This window comes from Schistocerca nitens, chromosome 4 (genome assembly GCF_023898315.1).
Source record: "Schistocerca nitens isolate TAMUIC-IGC-003100 chromosome 4, iqSchNite1.1, whole genome shotgun sequence".
Taxonomy (NCBI): Eukaryota; Metazoa; Arthropoda; class Insecta; order Orthoptera; family Acrididae; genus Schistocerca; species Schistocerca nitens.
The window spans coordinates 866,613,559-866,636,963 of record NC_064617.1 but is presented as its reverse complement, the minus strand read 5'-3'; the positions used below and the strand labels follow the sequence as shown (position 1 = coordinate 866,636,963).

General features: G+C 43.9%; 1 protein-coding gene across 1 annotated transcript in view; it reads left to right on the top strand.

Annotated features, from left to right (window-relative positions):
* LOC126253337 (proton-coupled amino acid transporter-like protein pathetic) overlaps nt 1–23,405 on the top strand; it is a 154,277-nt gene that overhangs the window by 44,196 nt on the left and 86,676 nt on the right. Inside the window, exons 2-3 of the mRNA XM_049954602.1 lie at nt 3,219–3,302; nt 14,473–14,565. Coding sequence (XP_049810559.1) covers nt 3,235–3,302; nt 14,473–14,565 — 161 coding nt within the window. The 5' untranslated portion in view covers nt 3,219–3,234. The remainder of the gene's footprint in view (nt 1–3,218; nt 3,303–14,472; nt 14,566–23,405) is intronic.

Sequence of the window (23,405 nt, the reverse complement as noted above, 5' to 3'; positions counted from 1 at the left end):
TTAAGCATGTGGTCGTAATATTTTGGCTCATTAGTGTAGCACGTCTCAAAGCTAGTTCTTGCATTGTTAATGGAGGATGGATTTTTTTCTCATTTCTATAAGAATTAAAGCGTAAATTTATACAGCCATGGTCTCGTCTGTTTCCGACAAAGAACTACTTCAACTGCTGATACGTTGGACGCTGTCTAATGTTTAAGATGTGTTGAGCACCACACGTCATCCGCTTATCGCCTAATGTTGGTAACGTAAGTTTGTTTGAAATCCAAATTTCGTACAGAACAGTTTGAGGAATTCTTCTGTGCTCGTTGCGCCTAATTCCTGTAGCTTCGTGTCATACGATTGGGTTAAATACGATCGACATAACATCCTACTTACGTACGGACTCTTAAGAGCAGACATGCGATGGAGCCTTACCGAAACGTAAACAGACGGCGCTGCTGCGAAGAATCATAACGGATCGAGCAAAACCACTCGTGTCAATTAACACTTTAATAGTAATTCACTTGTTTAGGTACCCCATATAATTAGTTTTACTTACTTATCGTCTGACAACGCGTTTCGGGATAATCCCATCGTCACATCTGTCAAAATAGATGTAAAGTATTTTGTCGCCTCCTACTTCACGACTACATCTACATCTGCGTCTACATAGATACTCCGCATGCCACCGTGAGGTGCGTGGCGGAGGGTACCCTATACCATTACTTGTCATTTCCCCCATACAGTTCTACTCGGAAATAGAGCGAGGAGAAAACGACTATCTGTACACCTCCGTATTAGCCCTAATATCTCGTATCTTATCTAATTGGTCCTCACGCGCGATGTATGTTGGCGGCTGTAGAATCATTCAGCGGTCAGCTCCAATTGCCGGCTCTCTAAATTTTCTCAATAGTTTCCCGAAAAGAACGCGGCCTTCTCTCCAGGGATTCCCATTTGAGTTCCCGAAACATCTCCGTAACACGTAAGCTTTGTTCGAACCTACCGGTAACAAGTCTAGCAGCCCGCCTCTTAATTGCTTTGATGTTTTCCTTCAATCTGACCTGGCACGGATCCCAAACACTCGAGCAGCACTCAAGAGTAGGTCGCACCAGCGTCTTATATGTGGTCTCCTTTACAGGTGAATCACTCTTTTCTAAAATTCTCCCAATAAACCGAAGTTGACCATTTGTCTTCCCTACCACAGTTTTGTCTCCGATGAACACTCGCCGACCATTACAATATACTGGGTCCTAATATGTGAAAAGTCTTCGAGCCACTCATGTATCTGTGAACTTATTCCATATGCTCGTACCTTCTTTAACAGCCTGCAATGGGGCACCGTGTCAAATGCTTTCCAGAAATCTAGAAATATGGAATCTGCCTGTTGCCCTTCATTCACTGTTCTCAGCATACTATGTGAGAAAAGGGCAAGCTGAGTTTCGCACGAGCGATGCTGTATAAAACCATGCTGATTCGTGGACATGAGCTGCTTAGCGTCAAGAAAGTTTATTATATTCGAAATGAGAATGTGTTCAAGGATTCTGCAGCAAACAGAAGTTAGGGACATTGGTCTGTAATTTTGCGGGCCCGTTCTTTTACCTTTCTTACATTCTGGAGTCACCTGCGCTTTTTTCCAGTTGCATGGCATTATGTGCAGGGCGAGAGATTCGCGATAAATGAAAGCTAGGTAATGGGTCAATGCCATATAGTATCTTTGTAAAATCGAGCTGGTATTCCATTCGGACCCGGTGATTTATTTGCTTCTAAATCTTTAAGTTGCTTCTCTACGCCAGGTATCCTTATTTCTATGTCGTCCATACGGGAGTCTGTCCAACGGTCAAATGACGGACTGTTTCCACGGTTGTCCTGCGTGAACTATTTCTTGAACGTGAAATTTAAATTTCGGGTTTCGTTTCGCTATATTCAACTGCCACACCACACTGGTCAACAAGGGACTGAATGGAAACCTTAGACCCGCTTAGCGATTTTACATACGACCTGAATTTTCTCGGGTTCTCTGCCAGATATTTTGCTAAGGTGTGGCGGTGGTAGTTGTCGAATGCTTTGCACATAGATCTTTTCACAGACGCATGAATCTCTAGTAACCTTCGCCTGTCGTCGTTTTTGCGTCCCCTTTTGAACCTAGAGTGCAACAGCCTCTGCTTCCTCAGCATCTTACGAATTTCGATATTAAACCAAGGTGTGTCTTCTCCATCCTTTATCCACTTACTATGGACTTACCTCTCGAGACTACGATTCACAATCTGCTTAAACTTTGCTCACAATTCCTCTATATCCATTTACTGGTACTAAGTGATGACAATTCACTGTTTAGGTAAGACGCTAATAACTGTTTGTCCGCTGTATCTAGCAGAAACATCCTCCTAGTCTTCTTGACTGATTTATTAACTTTCGTAATCATAGATGCTATAATGGCATTGTGATCGCTAATCCCTGTGTCTGACATTGTTGATGAGGTCCGGCCTATTTGTAGCTACGAGGCCTAATATATTTCCAACGCGTGTGGGCTGCCGAGTTAGCTGCACTAGGGAATGAAGCTGGAGGCAACAAGGTACTTTGTGTCGTTTTTGACAGATCTGATGATGTTGTTATCCCGAAACGCATAGTTAATAATAATAATAATAATAATAATGAGCGTATGGCATTGGTGGCCGGGAGACCCCTCGCGGGGCGGTTCTGCCGCCGCTCCACAAGTTCTTTAACGCCACTACGGCGACTTGCGAGTGAATGAGGATGAAATGATGATGAAAGACACACAACACCCAGTCATCTCGAGGCAGAGAAAATCCCTGACCCCGCCGGGTATCGAACCCGGGACCCCGTGCGCGGGAAGCAAGAACGCTACCGCAAGAGCACGAGCCGCGGACTGTAGTTAGATGATAAATACGTAAAAAAAAAATATTGTCTAGTAGACAAGTGTTTTACCATTTAGTGTCCGATATGGTTGCGGGTTTCCTGAGAAACGTCTCTTCTAATCTGATAAAGAACACTTTACTTGAATCCAAGACATAATTCGTAAACTTCCCATACTGATCAGTATTTTGCGTTTCGGTCCACTTGCAGAACACGTTCCACACTGAACCACCGACGGCGACTAATAACAAAGATACAGCTACACTAATTAGCTAACTTTCTGATAGAATCGAGTAGACATATACTGTATGTTTATGAACGAATTTTCCCCGATCGTAAAAATTATGCATTTTTTGCTGTTTCAGGTTGCTGACTACAAGCATGGGGGTCGATCAAGGAAGGGTAATCGACACCGGACCGCCGACCTCAGCTGAAAACTTCTCCTCCACGTGAGTACAGTGTCAGCCAATGTATATTTGCTCCATGCTTTTCTCTTTCACTTGGCGTCCACGGATAAGAAGTGAACTTCACTTTCAGAGACTGCGATGTAAACCTCGTGAATCCGTGTTACTTCCTTCTGCACCTTGCGAACTCCCTCTGTGCAGCTGTCCGTATACGAAACAACCAACGTTACCGATCAGGCTTGCTTACGCCACTGTATCACCGATCTAATGGACTCGTATCTCAACAGGATTACTCACGTCCGTCTGTGCGTTACCCGAGAACTGACATTGGTCACAATGTGTCGGTCTACATTTTCTTCTCATTTTCTATTCGTCCCTGAAGACGGATGGGCCCGTCATAAATAATAATAGAAATACGTGACTTGTCACCAGCACCTATCATCAAAGGCTAATGAAAATGGAAGTACGAGGTACAATTTTGAAAATAACCGCCTTGGAAAACTCAAAAATCTACAAAACTCGGAAATTACAACGAAAGAATACATTCAACAACCTTTGTTGCTGTCCAGTTCGTATTGAAACATATTAAGAAAATGTATTACTACTCGTATCGTTGACATCCAGGTGTTGTGGATTTCTAGAACTTATTTTCAGCCTAAACGTAATGCTGGTATCTGGTATCAGGAACAGCATTACCTGCTTCATGCTAAAGAGCGTAGGTTCCGAAAATATCGATGATTACATCTTGAAAATCAGCGGCCAAGTGGAGTATTTATTGACTTTCGAAAAGCATTTCACTCGGTATCTCAGCGATGTTGATTATTTGAGTCTATGGCAATATGGTGTACCAAATGAAATTTGTGACTAGACTGAGGATTTCTTTGTGCGGTGGATGTAGAAAGTTGTCTTGGATGCAGATTTCTCCATAGACGTCGGAGTAAGTACAGGCGTGCGCCAATCAAAGATGCTAGAATAAGCGTAGTCCGTATTGGAAAGTGTTTCGAACTACTAAGAACGAATAAGACGCCACGCCACAGAGAAATTCCTGTTATTCAGGGCGTATCAAAAAGAATCTTCCGATTTGAAACGTCTATATTTCTGAAACTAATGAAGATGTACAATGAATCTTGTTTTTTAATGAAAGGGAAACTCAAACAGAATTTTAAATACTTTTTCATATGTGTTCAGTATGCCCTCAAAAAAGTGGTTCAAATGGCTCTGAGCACTATGGGACTTAACAGCTGAGGTCATCAGTCCCCTAGAACTTAGAACTACTTAAACCTAACCAACCTAAGGACATCACACACATCCATGCCCGAGGCAGGATTCGAACCTGCGACCGTAGCGGTCGCGCGGTTCCGGACTGAAGCGCCTAGAACCGCACTGCCACCGCGGCCGTCAGTATGCCCTCCTTGAGATGCATGGCGTATGTCAGTGCGATATTCAAATTGTTCGCACACTGCAGAGAGTATGTCTTGAGTTACAGTTTCCACAGCTGCTGTTATGCGATGTCTCAGTTCATTCATTGTTGTTGGTAACGGAGGCACTTAAACAATATCTTTTATGAACCACCACAAGACGTAATCACATACAGCCAGGTCTAGTGACCTTGGAGGCCAGTAATGTACGGCTCAATCATTTGGTCCAGTGCGACCGATCTATCATTCAGTAATCCTTTGATTTGAAAATTCCCGCTTTCTATAACAGTGTTCTTGGCAAAGAAAAATTGACCATGCTCCTTTTCCCGTGAAACTGCACAAAACACATAGAATTTTGGAGAGTTCCTCTCATGTTGTACAATTTGATGTGGTTGTTACGGACACCATATTCTCACATTATGAAGGCTCACCTTTCCATTTAAATGGAATGTTGCCTCGTCGCTAAACACTAAGCGTGGAAGAAAATCGATCCTCCATCTTGCCAAGGACGAAATTAACAAAACTCCACACGTTGTTGTTTGTCACCTTCACGAAGACCTTGCAGTAGCTGAATTTTGTATGATTTCATGTGTAAACGTCGACTCAACACACGCCAAACGGACATCGGGGGCATGTTGAGCTGTCGAGCTGCACGGCGAACGGATTTCTGAGGACTCTTCGTGAAACTATGGCGGATGCTTTCGGCGTCTGCGTCAGACATCCGGGGTCGGCCCGGCGATTTGCCTTCACACAAACAACCTGTTTCTGGGAATTGTTCGTGCCATCGTCTAATGCTCCGTTCTGTAGGAGGTTCCACACCATACCTAGTACGAAGATCACGCTGAACAGTTATTACTGACCCACACTGCACAAAACGTAGAACACAAAACGATTTGTGTTGCCCCGACACTTTTACTAGAACTTAAGTGGGCGCACACCTAGCAGGAACCTTGTAAAACTCGAGAGTTTGCTCTTTCCAACAGTACGTTGTTCACGCACATATCTCAAGTAACATAAGAGTTACGATTTTTTAAAAATAGGATATTTCTTTTTGTTACACCCTGTATTTTGTACTCGATACGCTGCTGACTTGGCCACTTTCTTAGATCATGTTTATCGAGACCACTATAGAAAGAAAAATGGAACAGAAAAGCAGACGGTTGCTGCTAAAGCCTACCTGTTGCAGGATCCTTGGCTATACTCTAAGCTCAGACATTATGACGCTCCTGAAGGAAAAGCGGCTCGTATCGATTAATGTTTTAAGGCAAACCACTGATAAAATGGTTCAAATGGCTCTGAGCACTATGGGACTTAACATCTATGGTCATCAGTCCCCTAGAACTTAGAACTACTTAAACGTAACTAACCTAAGGACAGCACACAACACCCAGTCATCACAAGGCAGAGAAAATCCCTGACCCCGCCGGGAATCGAACCCGGAAACCCGGGCGTGGGAAGCGAGAACGCTACCGCACGACCACGAGCTGCGGACAAACCACTGATAAAGAACACAAGTACCTTATATAGTGGGTAGTCAGAAACAGTCTGAAAAGCCTGTAAGGGATTGCAGGGTAGGTTGTGCTGATAAATAATTGTTTGAAAACAAAATCGACACGTTGCGCCGTTCCCGAGCCATTTAGCATTGAAGTTAGCCAATCATGCCGTGTTTGCAGCTTCAAGCAGTCTGCCAGAGATAGTGTCTCCAAACCCGTTCTTCGTTTGGTTACCTCAAACAGAAGAAATGTAGCTTTTGCTCTCCTAGCTCACATATCTCACTTACGAGAAAAGTACGTTTTAACTGGTAACGAGCATTTCAAGAGGTGTTAATTCACGGGCTCACAGACGTCTGGAAATTAACGCATCTTAGGGCATGCATGTGCTTGAATTTGCGAGCACAACGAACTGATTGGATAACATCAGTAACAAATAACATAGAAATGAAATGGCGTGTGACGAGGGCCTCCCGTCGGGTAGACCGCTCGTCTGGTGCAAGTCTTTCGATTTGACGCCACTTCGGCGACTTGCGCGTCGATTGGGATGAATAACATAGAAACTCACATCATATGAATTTTCCCCCTCAACAATTATTTCTCAGCTCAACCTACCCTGTAACAGCCTTACAAGCTTTTCATACTGCTTGTGACCATCCTGTGTAGTAGAGTAGATGCAAGTGATTATGCAGAACCAACATCCGTCTAAGAAAGCGTAATAGGTCCCTTAATGTTGTCAATATAAATGGAAGATTTATCAGAAACTGTCTACAGCACTAACAGGTCTATCGTTAATGATGCGGTTATCTGACGTAAAACACGGTAAGGATAGTTGTTCATATTATATATTAGCGTTAACCTTATGGAAATGATTTAGTTTGCTAAATGAAGTTCTTCCTGATTGCAGTACTTTAGAATCTATGGTCTTAAACATCAAAGTCTCTTATAGTTCAACTCTCAGGGAACTATTCACGATAAATAATCTTTGTATGTGCACTCAAAGAAATATTAAAGAAAAAAATTAAGCTCCACGAGAACTTTCAATCAATCTGAAGATGTTTAAATGTGCAAGCAAGTCGCTCACGACAGGTTACTAAACTCCTTAAATATGACTGGTCAGGAGATGACATACCTGGAAGTTGGACTATCATTCCTATCTTCAAAAAGTGAGACCTGAAAAATCTTGTTAATTACAAAAGAATAAGCTTGTTGAACTCTGCGGATAAAATAGTCGGCAACATCACGAAAAATAAGTGGTACAGATACTATGAAATCATAATGGTTGAGGTGGGAAATGACGATATAAAGGAAGCTATTTTTAATTAACATTGCTAGTAGAAAAGCACAGAGAATTTAAGCTAGAAACACATACTACATTCGTCGACTTCAAAGAGAAGCCTTTGATAAAGTCAATACGCACAAATTATTACAGATGTGGTAGACGATCATGTTCGCCAGAAACTTACGCGAAAGACACACACTACTGGCCATTAAAATTGCTACACCACGAAGATGTGCTACAGACGCGAAATTTAACCGACAAGAAGAAGGTGCTGTGATACGCAAATGATTAGGTTTTCAGAGCATTCACACAAGGTTGGCGTCGGTGGCGACACCTACAACGTGCTGACATGAGGAAAGTTTCCAACCGATTTCTCATACACAAACAGCAGTTGACCGGCGTTGCCTGGTGAAACGTTGTTGTGATGCCTCGTGTAAGGAGAAGAAATGCGTACCATCACGTTTCCGATTTTGATAAAGGTCGGATTGTAGCCTATCGCGATTGCGGTTTATCGTTTCGCAACATTGCTGCTCGCATTGGTAGAGATCCAATGACTGTTAGACAATACGGAATCGGTGGGTTCAGGAGTGTAATACGGACCGCCGTGTTGGATCCCAACCGCCTCGTATCGCTAGCAGTCGAGATGACAAGCATCGTATCCGCATGGCTGTAACGGATCGTGCAGCCACGTCTCGATCCCTGAGTCAACAGATGGGGACGTTTGCAAGACAACAACCATCTGCACGAACAGTTCGACGACGTTTGCAGCAGCTTGGACTATCAGCTGGGAGACCATGGCTGCGGTTACCCTTGACGCTGCATCACAGAGAGGAGCGCCTGCTATGGTGTACTCAACGACGAACCAGGGTGCACGAATGGCAAAACGTCTTTTTTTCGGATGAATCCAGGTTCTGTTTACAGCGTCATGATGGTCGCATCCGTGACTGGCGACATCGCGCTGAACGCACATTGGAAGCGTGTATTCGTCACCGCCATACTGGCGTGTCACCCAGCGTGATGGTATGGGGTGCCACTGGTTACACGTCTCGGTCACCTCTTGTTCGCATTGACGGCACTTTGAACAGTGGACGTTACATTTTAGATGTGTTACGACCCGTGGCTCTACCCCTCATTCGATCGCTGCGAAACCCTGCATTTCAGCAAGATAATGCTAGACCGCATGTTGCAGGTCCTGTACGGGCCTTTCTGGATACAGAAAATGTTCGACTGCTGCCCTGGCCAGCACATTCTCCAGATCTCTCACCAATTGAAAACGTCTGGTCAATGGTGGCCGAGCAACTGGCTTGTCACAACACGCCAGTCACTACTGTTGATGAACTGTGGTATCGTGTTGAAGCTGCATGTGCAGCTGTACCTGTACACGCCATCCAAGCTCTGTTTGACTCAATGCCCAGTCGTATGAAGGCCGTTATTGCGGCCAGAGGTGGTTGTTCCGGGTACTGATTTCTCAGGATCTATGCACCCAAATCGCGTGAAAATGTAATGAGATGTCAGTTCTAGTGTAATATATTTGTCCAATGAATGGCCGTTTATCATCTGCATTTCTTCTTGGTGTACCAATTTTAATGGCCAGTGGTGTACGTTGGCGGAAAAAGATCGCAACACAATGGAGTTTTGCGGCATACACGAAAGTTGGTATGCGTGTTTCTACATTTGAATGATGATGTCTATTCAGGTATCACTCCAGTCGAATAAAAGTTGCGTTGGTAACACCAGTATGAGGATACAAATTAGGTTTGCTTTAAATACACGCTGTAACAGTCGTGAGTGTTAGTTACCTTTGAGACTGGACTGTTCAAGTTATTGTTAGCCAAGAATGCCTTTAAAGCGACGAAGACGCCATTAACAACATCTCACTGAGATTAAACGAGGTCCTGTAATAGGGCTACGAGAAGCTGGACGCTCCTTGAGCGACACTGCAGAAAGATTTGACTGGTATGTAGCCACTTTACGTTAGTGCTAGCAGCGCTGGTCATGGGAGAATGTACAGTCGCAAGAAGACTGGTCTCCGGACGCCCACGTGGCAGTACCGAGAGAGAAGTCGATTGTGTTTGGCGTATGGTTCTCACGCATCGTACTACTGCAGCAGCAGTTTGAGGAGCACTTAGCACCGCAGTGACACAACGAACTGTTACAAATCGATTACTGCCATGACAGCTTCGGGCCAGATATCCCGTCGCCTACATGTCCATGGTTTCAAACCACCACCACCACCACCTGTAACTTCAGTGGTGTCAGAGAGCTCATCGGAGGTCAGAGTGGAGCTCTGTTGTGTTTTTTGATGAAAGCTGGTTCTGCCTCGGTGCTGGTGTTAGGAGGAGGCCAGTTGAGGCCCTGCAGCCGATCTGTCTGCTTGCTAGACGCACCACACTTCATCTACACCTGGAGTTATGGTCTGAGGGATATTTCGTATGAGAGTAGGAGTACCCTCGTTGCTATCCCCGTACCCTGTCAGTCTGGTAATTCGACCTGTTGCGCTGCCATTCATTAACTGCATTCCAGGGAGTGCTTTCCAAGACAATAACGCACGTCGGCATACCACCGTTGCAACGTAACGTACTCTACAGGGTGTCGACGTGTTGCCTTGACCTGCTCTGTCACCAGATCTATATCCAGCAGAGCACATATGTGATATCACCGCACGACAACTGCAACACCATCCACGAGCAGCATTAAGCGTCTCTGTACTGAGCGACCAAGTGCACAAGGCATGGAACTTCGTCCCACAAACTGACACCCGCCACCTGTACAGCACAACGCATGCACGCTTGTATTCAACATTGTGGCGTTTACAGCGGTTATTAATGTAGCAGCAGTTCACATTTGCGAAGGTCTGTCTTTCACTTACATTAACCTGTGATGTTGCAATGTTAATCACTTTAATATATTACGTAGTCAAATGTACTCCCGAAAAATCTTTACTGTTCATTAATTATTTTTTTGGTGTTGCGAGTCATTTCAGTCAGTGTGTAAAAATTATGGAATAAATTTAATAAATAAATTATCAGAGCGGAATATAATCTGTTCTGGACTGGAACAGCTGTCTGGTCTTTAGCCAGGCTTATTTATTATTCGCTGGCTGTTACTCGCGGCTACACTACCTTGTCAGTAGTTTTGTTATGATGAGTGGTGTGAGAAAGTAAGCTGTTGCAAGCGTAATGACATCGGTTGCCCTCCTGTGTCTGCCATGTTCGTCATGTGCCCCTCTTCCCCTTCTCAATTCCTGCTCCTACTCACAATGCGGCAGTGTTCCATTTGTGCTTTTACCAGTGGGGGGGGGGGGGGGGATGTCTTAGGGGGGTAGTATAATTATATATGTTACTAGCTTGGACTGCGGCGTTACCTATGGTTAAACAGTTATTTATAAATAGATGTTAATACCGAAACTCACTATTCACGCGTAAGCACTTTCAGAAAAGCCCTCCCTTGTTGTATCTTTAAAAGTCCATTATAGGTAAAGCTTATTTACAAAATCATCTACATACAGGTATACGAGGGGAATTCAAAAAGTAAAGACGCATTTGTGAAAAGCTCTACTTATTCTGATGATAGAAAACGGAAACATGCGTTATTTTTCTACGTAACCTCTCTGGACTTCAATGCAGTTTTCCCGACGTTTTACGAGTTTTTTTAGTTCATCAGAAAATACGTTTTTCGGTTGCATCTGTAACGAATTTTGCACCGCAGCAATGACTCTCAAATCTTTTCTGTAGTGCTTCCGTTAAGGGTCCAAACATGTGAAAATAGCTTGGAGCCAGGTCTGGACTGTATGGTGGATGTTCCAGCACCTCGAATCTCAACTCCTTTATTGCGTCGGCTGTCCGTTTGGCAGAATGTGGGCGAGTGTTATCTTGCTGCAGGATGACACCTCTTCACAGTTTTCGACGACGTTTGGATCAGACTGCAGGTTTTAGTTACGTACGCAACACATCACATCCACCGTACAATACAGACCTGGCTCTGAAGCCTCGTTTACGCTGGGGCGACGTCTTGCAACATTGTGGCATGCTACGGAAATGTGGCATGCGTCGTCTTGTCGTTTAGTTCTAAATGTTTTGAAATGCTTACCTACTACGTAACACTTTTTCAAAATTAATAAGCATACATATTAATAGTACAGGGTGATTCAAAAAGAATACCACAACTTTAAAAATGTGTATTTAATGAAAGAAACATAATATAACCTTCTGTTATACATCATTACAAAGAGTATTTAAAAAGGTTTTATTTCACTCAAAAACAAGTTCAGAGATGTTCAATATGGTCCCCTCCAGACACTCGAGCAATATCAACCCTATACTCCAACTCGTTCCACACTCTCTGTAGCATATCAGGCGTAACAGTTTGGATAGCTGCTGTTATTTCTCGTTTCAAATCATCAATGGTGGCTGGGAGAGGTGGCCGAAACACCATATCCATAACATACCACCATAAGAAAAAATCGCAGGGGTAAGATCAGGGCTTCTTGGAGGCCAGTGATGAAGTGCTCTGTCACGGGCTGCCTGGCGGCCGATCCATCGCCTCGGGTAGTTGACGTTAAGGTAGTTACGGACAGATAAGTGCCAATGTGGTGGCGCTCCATCCTGGTGAAATATGAGTTGTTGTGCTTCTTGTTCGAGCTGAGGGAACAGCCAATTCTCTAACATCTCCAGATACTGTAGTCCAGTTACTGCTTGCTGGATGCGTGCTACATTTTCATCACTCGTTCTCGGCCGTCCAGAACTTTTCCCATTGCACAAACACCCATTCTCTGTAAACTGTTTATACCAACTTTTAATACACCACCTATCAGGAGGTTTAACACCATACTTCGTTCGAAATGCACGCTGAACAACTGTCGTCGATTCACTTCTGCCGTACTCAATAACACAAAAAGCTTTCTGTTGAGCGGTCGCCATCTTAGCATCAACTGACACTGACGCCTAGTCAACAGCACCTCAAGCGAACAAATGTACAACTAAATGAAACTCAATAACACAAAAAGCTTTCTGTTGAGCGGTCGCCATCTTAGCATCAACTGACACTGACGCCTAGTCAACAGCACCTCAAGCGAACAAATGTACAACTAAATGAAACTTTATAGCTCCCTTAATTCGCCGACAGATAGTGCTTAGCTCTGCCTTTTGTCGTTGCAGAGTTTTAAATTCCTAAAGTTGTGGTATTCTTTTTGAATCACCCTGTATTAATAGTAAGACTGTATTAACAACTTTCAGTGTTCGGCTCGACAAATTTAAATTATATGTAAAGTTTTACTCCAGTGCGTGGGAAATAAACATCCCAGGTTGGGATGCATAAACTAAAACCAAAGGAGGGGATGGTCTGATGCAGAGGGGGGCGGGGGGGGGGGGGAAATCCCCCCCCCCCCCCCCTGCAAATCGCACACTGCAATGCGGCAACACGTTCAGCATCGCTGTTGAGCAGTGCGTGCGGAGGAGTGTGATCAGAAGCACGCACCTATCCATCGTGCTATTGAAGTAGCTATACACTATTCACTGAGGTGTCAAAAGTCGTAGCACAGGCGATATGCTCATGTACAGATGGGGGCAGTATCGTGCACACAAGGTATAAAGGGACAGTGCATTGGCGGAGCTGTCATTTCTACTCAGCTGATTCATGTGAAAAGGCTTCCAACGTTATTATGGTCGCGCGACGAGAATTAACAGACTTTGAACGCGGAATGATAGTTGGAGCTACGCGCATGGGACTTTTCATTTCGGAGGGTGCCGAGAGTACCAAATTTTAAGCATTACCTCTCAACAAATTTAACGCTGTGGCCGACGGCCATTGCTTAACGACCGAGGTCGGTGGCGTTTACGGAGAGTTGTCAGTGCCGGCAGACAACCAACACTGCGTAAAATAATCGCAGAAATCAATGTGAGACGTACGACGAACCTCGCCGCTACGACCGTGCGGCGAAATTTGGCTTTACTGGGCTGTGGCAGCAGACGACCGACGCGACCGCCTATGATAACGGCACATCGCCTGCGGCGCCTCTCCAAGTGTCGTGACCATATCGGTTGGACCCTAGATGGCTGGAAAACCGTGGCCTGATCAGATGAGTAGCGATTGGTAAGAATTGGATGGTAGGGTTCGAGCGAAGCACAGACCCCACGAATCCGTAGAAGCATGTTGTCAACAAGGCACTGTCCAAGCTGCTGGTTGCTCCTTATGGTGTAAGCTGTGTATACATGGAATTGACTGGGTCCTCTGGTCCAACTGAACCTATCATCGATTGGAAATAGTTATTTTCGGTTAGTTGGAGTCTATATGCAGCCATTCATGGGCTTTATGTTCCCAAGTAAAGATGGAATCATCATAACGAGCCTAGGTTAGGCATTGCAGACGATGTCGCGCTGTTTGCGAAGGCACTCGCGTCGGTCGTCTGCTGCCATAGCCTTATTTTAAATTAGGTCTTCCAGTTCTCCATCAAGTTCTTCTTATAACCTCCTTCTCATCTTCATACACTTTCTATGAAATTGTTTTCAAGTTTGTTACTCTAGTGAAGCCTTCTTATATATCTGCTTCTGAGCATTCTACTCTTGACTTAGTATTGCATTGCCATCTGAGCTATAAAGTTTCGAGCAATTGCTTCACTTTCCCATGCAAAGATCGCTTTAATTCTCCTATAAGTAACATCCACATTTCCCACATTCGTGGATGCACTTTCAACTTTACATTTCACTTTGAGCCTTTCCTGCTTTTGTACTTTTGTCAGTTTCATTTCTTAGATGTATGTGTTCCCTTTTGCCGGCTTCGTTTGTTCCACGTATTTATTTTCTCCTTCCCTTAGTTAAATTGTCCTCGTGTCCTCAGTATTGTACGGCTGATTGAATACTGTCCACGAATAACCTCGTTGCGCATGAGTTTTTGATGTCAGTTTCCTGTGCTTTCCTATTACATCACACTATGACTGAAAGGTTTTCCTGTCGCTAGTCGATAAATATGGCCTAACTTTTTCCTGGAGCGCTTTTATGACTTTTAGTCACAGCCTGCTCTTGTTTCAGGGTGCAGCTGACGACGAAGCCGACTGTGAAGAAAGAGCAGGATGCCTCAGACTACGATCCGTTCTCCGAGAGGCATGTGGAACACCCCAACTCGTGAGTGTCGTTCACTTTCCACAATCAACACAGGCGAGGCGTTTATGTTGACAATTTCGTTTACATCTGATCTGCTGAGTGTGACCCATGTCTCTGGCGTGCAGGGCCCGCACTGTGCAGCGCACATGTATAGTTCACGTCTCAGACTATTCCTTTTTCTCTTATTCAAACTTTTATTTGTCAGTCAATGAGAACCCGTTCATCAGCGATTTGGTAGATTTTTTTTATTTTCATCCAGTCGTCACAGTTGTTAGTCTGTCTATTTATGACCGGGTGCCGCCACAAATGTGTGAAACAATGATTTACAGAGAGTAGCATGACACTCTGTTAGAAGCGATTTCTGTCGCGCAACGCGAAGCTCAGTGCGTCATACATTCATTAAATCTTGTACGACTCTCTTGCTTTGATATGTATTATAAAAGTTTTTTAAAAAAGGAGGATGATTTTCATAATTTGGGTAAATTTCTGCTTGTTGCTTCTGTGCTCACTATTAAAACACATAACTTTTAATATTTCATATTCAAGACAATAAAATAAGAGAATTTTACACAGAGCATAACATAATCATAGCTAACACTTGGTTCAAGAATCATAAAAGAAGGTTGTACACATGGGAGAGGCCTGGAGATACCCCAAGGTTTCAGATAGATTATATAATGGTAAGACAGAGATTTAGGAACCAGGTTTTAAATTGTAAGACATTTCCAGGGGCAGATGTGGACTCTGACCACAATCTATTGGTTATGAACTGTAGATTGAAAATGAAGAAACTGCAAAAAGGTGCGAATTTAAGGATATGGGATCTGGATAAACTGGCAGAATCAGAGTTTGTAGAGAGTTTCAGGGAGAACATTAGGGAACGATTGACAGGAATGGGGGAAAGAAATACAGTAGAAGAAGAATGGGTAGCTTTGAGGGATGAAATAGTGAAGGCAGCAGAGGATCAAGTAGGTAAAAAGACGAGGGCTAGTAGAAATCCTTGGATAACAGAAGAAATATTGAATTTAATTGATGAAAGGAGAAAATATAAACACGCAGTAAATGAAGCAGGGAAAAAGGAATACAAACGTCTCAAAAATGAGATTGACAGGAAGTGCAAAATGGCTAAGCAGGGATAGCTAGAGGACAAATGTAAGGATGTAGAGGCATATCTCACTAGAGGTAAGATAGATACTGCCTAAAGGAAGATTACAGAGACTTTTGGAGAAAAGAGAACCACTTGTATGAATATCAAGAGCTCAGATGGAAACCCAGTTCTAAGCAAAGAAGAGAAAGCAAAGAGGTGAAAGGAGTATATAGAGGGTCTGTACAAGGGTGATGTATTTGAAGACAATATTATGGAAATGGAAGAGGATGTAGATGAAGATGAAATAGAAGATATGATATTGCCTTCAGCGTTTGACAGAGCACTGAAAGACCTAAGTCGAAACAAGGAAGAGACAACATTCCATTAGAACTACTGATAGTCTTGGGAGAGCTGACCCAGACAAAACTCTATCATCTGGTGAGCCAGATGTGTCAGACACGCGAAATACCCTCATACTTCAAGAAGAATATAATAATCCCAATCCCTAAGAAAGCATGTGTTGACAGATGTGAAAATTATCCAACTATCAGTTTAATAAGCCACGGCTGCAAAATACTAACACGAATTCTTTACAGACGAATGGAAAAACTGGTAGAAGCCGACCTCGGGGAAGATCAGTTTGGATTCTGTAGAACCTACGTTTCTAGCACTTGCAGACTTAGAGAAAGCTCTTGACAATGATGACTGGAATACTCTCTTTCAAATTCTAAAGGTGGCAGAGGTAAAACACAGGGAGCAAAAGGCTATTTACAATTTGTACAGAAACCAGATGGCAGTTATAAGAGTCGAGGGGCATGAAAGGGAAGCAGTGGTTGGGAAGGGCGTCAGACATGTTTGTAGCCTATCCCCGATGTTATTCAATCTGTATAGTAAAGGAAACATAAGAAAAATTCGGAGTATGAATTAAAATCCATGGAGAAGGAATAAAAACTTTGAGGTTCACCGATGACATTGTAATTCTGTCACAGACAGCAAAGGACCTGAAAGAGCGGCTGAACGGAATGGACATTGTCTTGAAAGGAGGATATAAGATGAACATCAGCAAAAGCAAAGCGGGAATAATGAAATGTAGTCGAAATAAATCGGTTGATGCTGAGGGTATTAGATTAGGAAATGAGACGCTTGAAGTAGTGAATGAGTTTTGCTATTTGGGCAGCAAAATAACTGATGATGGTCTAAGTAGAAAGGATATAAAATGTAGACTGCCAATGCAAGGAAAACGTTTCTGAAGAAGAGAAATTTGTTAACATCGAGTATAGATTTACGTGTCAGGAAGACGTTTCTGAAAGTATTTGAATTTAGTGTGGCCATGTATGGAAGTGAAACGTGGACGATAAATAGAGAGAATGGAAACTTTCGAAATGTGGTGCTACAGAAGAATGCTGAAGATTAGATGGGTAGATCACATAACTAACGAGATGGTATTGACTAGAAATGGGGAGAAGAGAAATTTGTGGCACAGCTTGACTAGAAGAAGAGATAGGTTGGTAGTACATGTTCTGAGGCATCAAGGGATCACCAGTTTAGTATTGGAGGGCAGCGTGGAGAGTAAAAATCGTAGAGGGAGACCAAGAGATAAATACACTAAGCAGATTCAGAAGGATTTAGGTTGCTGTAAGTACTGGGAGATGAAGAAGCTTGCACAGGATAGAGTAGCTTGGAGAGCTGCATCAAACCAGTCTCTGGACTGAAGACCACAACAACAAAATAAGAGATTGTAAACAGAAGTATGACAACCCCTTCCTACATTTCATTTACAATCTTGCACTCAAATAACGATTTTGTCATTCTTCTTACAGGCAGATAATAATAACTTTATACGCTGAAATTAAACGAATTTAATGTCTTATCCATAGATAAGCATGGGAAAGCAGAAAGGTGGAAGGAGTATATAGAGGTTCTATACAAGGGCGATGTACTTGAGAACAATATTATGGAAACGGAAGAGGATGTAGATGAAGATGAAATGGGAGATATGATACTGCGTGAAGAGTTTGACAGAGCACTGAAAGACCTGAGTCGAAACAAGGCCCGGGAGTAGACAACATTCCAGTAGAACTACTGACGGCCTTGGGAGAGCCAGTCCTGACAAAACTCTACCATCTGGTGAGCAAGATATACGAGACACGCGAAATACCCTCAGACTTCAAGAAGAATATAATAATTCCAATCCCAAAGAAAGCAGGTGTTGACAGATGTGAAAATTACCGAACTATCAGTTTAATAAGTCACGGCTGCAAAATACTAACGCGAATTCTTTACAGACGAATGTAAAAACTAGTAGAAGCCGATCTGGGGGAAGATCAGTTTGGATTCCGTAGAAATATTTTAACACGTGAGGCAATACTGACCCTACGACTTATCTTAGGAGCTAGATTAAGGAAAGGCAAACCCACGTTTCTAGCATTTGTAGACTTAGAGAAAGCTTTTGACAATGTTGACTGGAATACTCTCCTTCAAATTCTGAAGGTGGCAGGGGTAAAATACAGGGAGCGAATGGCTATTAACAATTTGTACAGAAACCAGATGACAGTTATAAGAGTCGAGGGACATGAAAGGGAAGCAGTGGTGGGGAAGGGAGTGAGACAGGGCTGTAGCCTATCCCCGATGTTATTCAATCTGTATATTGAGCAAGAAAACAAAAGAAAAATTCGGAGTTGGTATTAAAGCCCATGGAGAAGAAATAAAAACTTTGAGGTTCGCCGATGACATTGTAATTCTGTCAGAGACAGCGAAGGACTTGGAAGAGCAGTTGAACGGAATGGATAGTGTCTTGAAAGGAGAATGTAAGATGAACATTAACAAAAGCAAAACGAGGATAATGGGATGTAGTCGATTTAAGTCGGGTGATGGTGAGGGAATTAGATTAGGAAATGAGACACTTAAAATAGTAAAGGAGTTTTGCTATTTGGGGAGCAAAATAACTGATAATGGTCGAAGTAGAGAGGATATAAAATGTAGACTGGCAATGGCAAGGAATGCGTTTCTGAAGAAGAGAAATTTGTTAACATCGAGTATAGATTTAAGTGTCAGGAAGTCTTTTCTGAAAGTATTTGTATGGAGTGTAGCCATGTATGGAAGTGAAACATGGACGATAAACAGTTTGGACAAGAAGAGAATAGAAGCTTTTGAAATGTGGTGCTACAGAAGAATGCTGAAGATTAGGTGGGTAGATCACATAACTAATGAGGAGGTATTGAATAGGATTGGGGAGAACAGAAATTTGTGGCACAAGTTGACCAGAAGAAGGGATCGGTTGGTAGGAGATGTTCTGAGGCATCAAGGGATCACCAATTTAGAATTGGAGGGCAGCGTGGAGGGTAAAAATCGTAGAGGGAGACCAAGAGATGAATACAGTAAGCAGATTCAGATGGATGTAGGTTGCAGTAGTTACTGGGAGATGAAGAAGCTTGCACAGGATAGAGTAGCATGGAGAGCTGCATCAAACCAGTCTCAGAACTGAAGACCACAACAACAATCCATGGATGTGAGTGGCTCGAAGACGTCTTAAGTAACAGGACCTCTTCTGTTGTCCTCGATGGCGAGTGTTTATCAGAAAGACGGGCATCGTCAAGTGAGCCCCGGGGAAGTGTGATAGTACCGCCGTTAACTTCTGTATTCATAAATGATCTGACGGACAGGGTGGGCATCAGCAATCTGCGGTTGTTTGCTGATTATGCTGCGTTGTACGGTATGGTGTCTTCATTAAGTGACTGTAGGAGGGTACATGATGACTTAGAAAGAATTTCTAGCTGGTGTGATCAATCGCAGCTAGCTCTAAATGTAGAGAAATGTAAGTTAATGCAGATGAGTAGGAAAAACAAACCCATTACTTCGGAGTACAGGATTATTTATGCGCTTCTTGACACTGTCACGTCGTTTAAATATCTGGGCGTAACGCTGCAAATCGATATGAAATTTAATGAGCAAAATAGACTTGTAGTAGGGAAGGCGAATAGTCCACTTCGGTTTATCGGGAGAATTTTAGGAAAGTGTGGTCCATCCGTAAAGGAGACTGTGGTGTCACCGCCAGACACCACACTTGCTAGGTGGTAGCTTAAATCGGCCGCGGTCCATTAGTACATGTCGGACCCGCGTGTCGCCACTGTCAGGATCGCAGACCGAGCGCCACCACACGGCAGGTCTCGAGAGACGTACTAGCACTCGCCCCAGTTGTACGACGACGTTGCTAGCGACTAGACTGACGAAGCCTTTCTCTCATTTGCCGAGAGACAGTTAGAATAGCCTTCAGCTAAGTCCATGGCTACGACCTAGCAAGGCGCCATTAGTTACTTCATGAATCTAAAGAGTCTCACTTGTATCATCAAGAATGCTGTATACCAAAGGACGACATAAAAGTTAAGTGTTCTAGTAGCTACGTTCTTTTATTTATCACATTCATTACGAATCCTGTTCCAGACTTAACGCCAGACGGCGTGAGTTGACGCGTGCCCTTTCGGCTACTTCACTGTGGACTGGCTGCCTTAACAGTCCACTACAGAGACCACATACAGGACTCTAGTGCGACCCATTGTTGGGTACTGTTCGAGTGTTTGGGATCCACATGAGGCCGAAGCAGTTCAAAGGCGAGCTGCTAGATTTGTTGCCGGTAGGTTCCATCAGCACGCAAGTTTTACGGAGCTGCTGCGGGAACTCAAATGGGAATCTTCGTCTTTTCGAGGAGCACTATCGAGAAATTTCAGAGAACCCGCACTTGGGCTGACTGCAGAACGATTCCACTGCCGCCAACATACATTTCGCCTAAACATCATGAGGTCCATATAGACAGTCGTTTTTCCCTCGCTCTATTTGCGAATGAAACTGTAAAGGAATTGATCAATAGTGATGTAGATATCCTCTTCCACGCACCATATGGTGGCTTGCTATGATATAGATATAGATGAGACTTCTTTATATTGATAACATTGTAGGTAACTTTAATAAATTCATTGATAATAGAAGATCGTCTCTATATCTCCAGTCGCTCATTCTATTCCTGAAGAGGATGAAATTAAAGATTTACAGTTAATGACAACTTGTCATTCATCGCTGGTAGTACGAGATTCCAGTATAGTAGCATATTCTTTATAGTGTGATTCCGGGTGTTCTGCCGAGTTATTGTTTCAGTTTTATGTATATAATGGAAACAATAACTCAGTAAAACACTCTGAACCTGAGAGATAATATCAAAATCTGCACGGAAAGCACATAAAAAGTCTGAAACGTAGAATTTGAGTTACGTGTGGAGTTACTTCCAGAGAGCTGAAGGAACAACTATTTCCTTTAAGCTCCTGGTGAAGGGACATGGACATCTAAGTGTCAACCGTATATATTATAATGGCAGGATTGATGCCTGGAGTTCTGTTTCCGTTAACTGCAGTGAATCTAACAATTTTTTCACGAACATTTCAGAGGTATTTCTCTCTTCTAGGACTGTATCACAACTCTTTGACCATCCATACAATACCAGTATGTGTATATTATCTTATCACTAATGGAAAGAAACACTTTGAAGGTGTGTTGCATGGGTGTGAATTTCTACGTGTTCAAGAAGGAAGTAATCTTTTAGTAGATCTATAAAACTGCCATCGTGTATCAATACCGTCCAATTTTTCCTTCCTACCATAGTGAGAATGTAAGAGTATGACTTCAGGAAAGAATGAGTGAACGAAGTAAACACTTACATACTTCAGTCAAAAAAAATTACGATACTTTCAATTAAGAACAACTTTTTGAAGTACTTCGTGCTACGCGTAAAGAAAATAAGTGGTGTGGTAATGTTATCACTTAAATCGCTGTTCAGATAGTTGCAGACTCATTTGGGATGGATGATTAAGATATCACTTCGGCTTATTATGTGGTTCACGGTTGCTTTGCAGTTCAAAATCACACTTAATTCCCATTTTAATCAGTCTGTGTAACTGACGTAATTAATTAAACTGCAAGAAAAAACACAATCTCTAAGAATTTCAAAAGTTTTTCGTTGAACCATTTCAACAGACTGCTAACTGAGAAGCAAACTACAGCACGTAATACAAAATGAATTATTCAGGCGCGAGCAGTAGCAAAACAAAGCACCCTACCCCCTCCCCTTCTCCCTTGGACACCCTCCGTTTGGAATGAAGAGCCAAGAGCGCACACCGTTTGAAGCTTTCGTCAGTTTCCACCATTCGTGCGCTACGGAAGGTTGCACAGTTCTAAATACATTCTAATTTTTGACAAATCGTCAACACTGATTCAGAAAATGTCGCTCTTGTGAAACACATCTAGCTCTTTAAACTTACGAAACGATAAGTGCTAATGACAGGGGACATCAAATTGATTCCATATTTATATACACTCCTGGAAATGGAAAAAAGAACACATTGACACCGGTGTGTCAGACCCACCATACTTGCTCCGGACACTGCGACAGGGCTGTACAAGCAATGATCACATGCACGGCACAGCGGACACACCAGGAACCGCGGTGTTGGCCGTCGAATGGCGCTAGCTGCGCAGCATTTGTGCACCGCCGCCGTCAGTGTCAGCCAGTTTTCCGTGGCATACGGAGCTCCATCGCAGTCTTTAACACTGGTAGCATGCCGCGACAGCGTGGACGTGAACCGTATGTGCAGTTGACGGACTTTGAGCGAGGGCGTATAGTGGGCATGCGGGAGGCCGGGTGGACGTACCGCCGAATTGCTCAACACGTGGGGCGTGAGGTCTCCACAGTACATCGATGTTGTCGCCAGTGGTCGGCGGAAGGTGCACGTGCCCGTCGACCTGGGACCGGACCGCAGCGACGCACGGATGCAAGCCAAGACCGTAGGATCCTACGCAGTGCCGTAGGGGACCGCACCGCCACTTCCCAGCAAATTAGGGACACTGTTGCTCCTGGGGTATCGGCGAGGACCATTCGCAACCGTCTCCATGAAGCTGGGCTACGGTCCCGCACACCGTTAGGCCGTCTTCCGCTCACGCCCCAACATCGTGCAGCCCGCCTCCAGTGGTGTCGCGACAGGCGTGAATGGAGGGACGAATGGAGACGTGTCGTCTTCAGCGATGAGAGTCGCTTCTGCCTTGGTGCCATTGATGGTCGTATGCGTGTTTGGCGCCTTGCAGGTGAGCGCCACAATCAGGACTGCATACGACCGAGGCACACAGGGCCAACACCCGGCATCATGGTGTGGGGAGCGATCTCCTACACTGGCCGTACACCACTGGTGATCGTCGAGGGGACACTGAATAGTGCACGGTACATCCAAACCGTCATCGAACCCATCGTTCTACCATTCCTAGACCGGCAAGGGAACTTGCTGTTCCAACAGGACAATGCACGTCCGCATGTATCCCGTGCCACCCAACGTGCTCTAGAAGGTGTAAGTCAACTACCCTGGCCAGCAAGATCTCCGGATCTGTCCCCCATTGAGCATGTTTGGGACTGGATGAAGCGTCGTCTCACGCGGTCTGCTCGTCCAGCACGAACGCTGGTCCAACTGAGGCGCCAGGTGGAAATGGCATGGCAAGCCGTTCCACAGGACTACATCCAGCATCTCTACGATCGTCTCCATGGGAGAATAGCAGCCTGCATTGCTGCGAAAGGTGGATATACACTGTACTAGTGCCGACATTGTGCATGCTCTGTTGCCTGTGTCTATGTGCCTGTGGTTCTGTCAGTGTGATCATGTGATGCATCTGACCCCAGGAATGTGTCAATAAAGTTTCCCCTTCCTGGGACAATGAATTCACGGTGTTCTTATTTCAATTTCCA